We start from the raw sequence: 2,936 nt of genomic DNA, 5'->3' as shown, positions 1-2,936 counted from the left end.
TGAATCCCCAATTAAATATAAAGTCGAGTCTTCTATAATACCGGCGTTAAGAACAAATTTAGCTTTTGATATTGGTTATCGTGGATTCCAGAATCTTAACTTCTTCCAGAGCATTTGTATATGCTAAGAGGGTGATACACATGTACTTTCAAGAGTCGTGCGCATTCAATGGTTGGACCATATTCCTCACTTTGTGGAGTTTTTTCCAAATGCAATTTTTCTCGAATTATGAGGCCAAGATTTTGGTAAGTTTTTCATGCAGCTATAATATATTTTGTTAGTTTTTACCGAACTTTGTAAGTTCTATGAATAATCAAAATTTATTGCAGACTCTGAACGGCGGTTTTATTTTTATGAGAAGCTGTTTTTCATGGCAGAAATACTCTCGGAGGTTTGCCATTGCCTGCCGAGGGGCGAGCGATATTAAAATAAAACTTTTTATTTTTTTTAGTTAGTTTAGTAGTGGTAGCGCGCATGGCTAACCCATTACACCACAGCGGGCGCACATATCGAGCCCTAACATGCCAAAATCACGCAAAGGACATTTTTTCAAAATTTTCTTTTTGATGCAGAAATATTCCAAGAGCATCTAGATGCATTTCTGCATTAAAAAGAAAATGTTGTGGAAAAACGTCGATTACGTTATTTTGCGGTTAGGGCTCGATATGGCGTTTAGGTAAATTTGATTTGATTGGTTTCACCTGATTTGCACTCAAGCGTAATCTTCATATCTTCACAGAAAATGTACAATATACTGAAATAGATTTTGTGGTGAATACAAAGGTTTATGGGGTTTAATAGTATTTATTGTATATTTCTCAATAAGTATGCATGTATATTTTCAAATTTTTGGTTAATCGCTAATCAATGTTAAATCAAATACCTTTTAATTTTTCCACTAAATAGTCAGATGAATCAGTACGTTTTTTTAATATTATCTAACAAAATATCTGTGACTCCGGAACATCACCGGTTTCGGTGTGTCAGGATTAAAGGATGACCTTTCCCTACTCGTAGCGAAAAGTATTTACTTCCAAAAGTTAAGATTACAACATAGATAATTTACGTAACAAAATTAGACAGTTCTTCAATTTCAAATTATAATATATACTTAATACACAGGCGCCACAGATATTTATCTATTTGTTAATTCAAATAAAGAAAATCGCAATTTCCCATTCTTAAATACATAGTTTACAAAAATTAGTCGCTTTTGGTCATAAATTCAAGAAACGATCGATTTTACACCTCAACATATCACAACAATGCGCGTTTTGGCCATTACAGCTGCAATATTTTAAATAGCATCTGCTGGACGATTAGTCGACACGCCAGCTTCTCCACCCTCGTTGCCCGTTTCGACCGTTAGATCAGCGTATCTATTGCGCATCAAACGAGCTAGTAAAGAGCGATACCATTCGATGAAGATCGCATTACGGTAAGCGATCGTTCCCATTTGTAGTATTATGAAGCCCATAATAGTGATAAGATTGAACATTTCCCATTCCAACAAGAATGCCATCCACCAAATGAGAAAAATACGCAGGCCATCGGCAAGTAATCGATTTGCTGAAGACGAGTATTTCACAATTGTTAACGAGGCAAAGTTATAGCACGCACTTGAAATGATAAATATAATAACAGGTGCCCACAGTGTTGGATTACTACGTATTTGCGGAATAACATCGCCAAGATCGTCAAAAACCTCGCGTGTATTATTATTAAGCGGAACAGGTGAAGGTAAGAAATTTAGGCAAAAGCCTAGCAGAAGCGTGAACAATAGACCGAATATGCCTTGCCAGCCGGTAGCTAACATTGTCGGTATATCAGTACCCTTAAGATACTTTTCATCATAAATAAATTTGGCGGCATGGAAAATTTGTGCGAAAACAACTAGTAAGTTGCCGGTTAACACTGCATTGCCGTCCCATTTGGGCAAGGAAGAGCGATCATATTCAACACGATGCACGTCAACGGACATGATAACCACAATGCCGCAGCTGATGGTGAACATAGCCATCCAATGGCGTGCAGTAAGCGTTTGATTGAGATGAATGGCACCGAATATACCAACGAATATGAGGGCAGCAACTGGAAGTAAGAAAATTATCATGTTTAAAAATGTTAATTTATACATATGCACATATGTACATTAGGGTGTGTAAAATTGGTCGGGAGAAAAAAGCATGACGATAAGTATAGCAAAACGTAATCTTCGGGAAATTCTAAGAAGATTTGCCCTAGAAACTATGGGTCCCAAATGAGTCCGCAGTTTTTAATAAATGTAAATAAAAATAAATAATTNTTTCAAGGGCAATTTTTCTTACAGCCGGTTTCACCAAATGGAAAAACGGGTAACTGACATTTTTTGCCAAAAATTGGATTTGCTCACACAAGCTCGTGGCTCCTTATCCATTCGTCCTGAAATATACTAACCAGAAATGCGATTGCTTTATAAAAAAGAACTATTTGAAATATGAGTGTTTTTACTATCTAATAATTTATGCAATATCTTGATACGCGGTTTTGTACTTTAAACCACGATATGATTGTTATGTTGTCAGCCTTTGTTATCGTTATTCAAACTACATAAATATTACTCACCCCTCAGCATCTGAAAGCTGGATATATAAGTTAAGTAGAGGCCGGTAAGCATCATAGCCGAAGCAATGGCATCCAATACCGCCGGCAGCAACAGGTGAATCGGGGAAAATTCCCTTTCGCCCCGTGTTAGTATATTTTCACCTTCAGCACCCGTCTGGAAATTGAATGATTTTAATAATATTTTACAGTTCATAAACAAAGCGAAGGACAGAAAATGCATCAAGTGGAAAGCAACAAACAGCGCTTATCACCAACGACCATACAATCGCATTTTTATGCGCACTTTTTAAGTCCACTCACCCCGCGTCGTTGAAGAAAAAAATATGCAATTT

The 2,936-nt window shown here is 36.7% G+C and overlaps 1 protein-coding gene across 1 annotated transcript; it reads right to left on the bottom strand.

Annotated features, from left to right (window-relative positions):
- Positions 1-788: 788 nt before the first annotated feature.
- Positions 789-2,930, bottom strand: Tango9 (transport and golgi organization 9). Its single transcript, XM_017638619.1, has 3 exons — positions 2,905-2,930; positions 2,605-2,758; positions 789-2,091 (listed from the first exon to the last, which is right to left on the bottom strand). Exons 2-3 carry the CDS (start codon positions 2,657-2,659, stop codon positions 1,298-1,300), a joined length of 849 nt encoding a protein of 282 aa, XP_017494108.1. The 5' UTR covers positions 2,660-2,758; positions 2,905-2,930; the 3' UTR covers positions 789-1,297.
- Between the last annotated feature and the right edge of the window lie 6 nt (positions 2,931-2,936).

Source organism: Rhagoletis zephyria, unplaced genomic scaffold (genome assembly GCF_001687245.7).
Source record: "Rhagoletis zephyria isolate East Lansing unplaced genomic scaffold, Rhagoletis_zephyria_1.1 Rzeph_scaffold_25877, whole genome shotgun sequence".
NCBI lineage: Eukaryota > Metazoa > Arthropoda > Insecta > Diptera > Tephritidae > Rhagoletis > Rhagoletis zephyria.
This window is presented reverse-complemented; position numbering and strand designations above follow the sequence as displayed.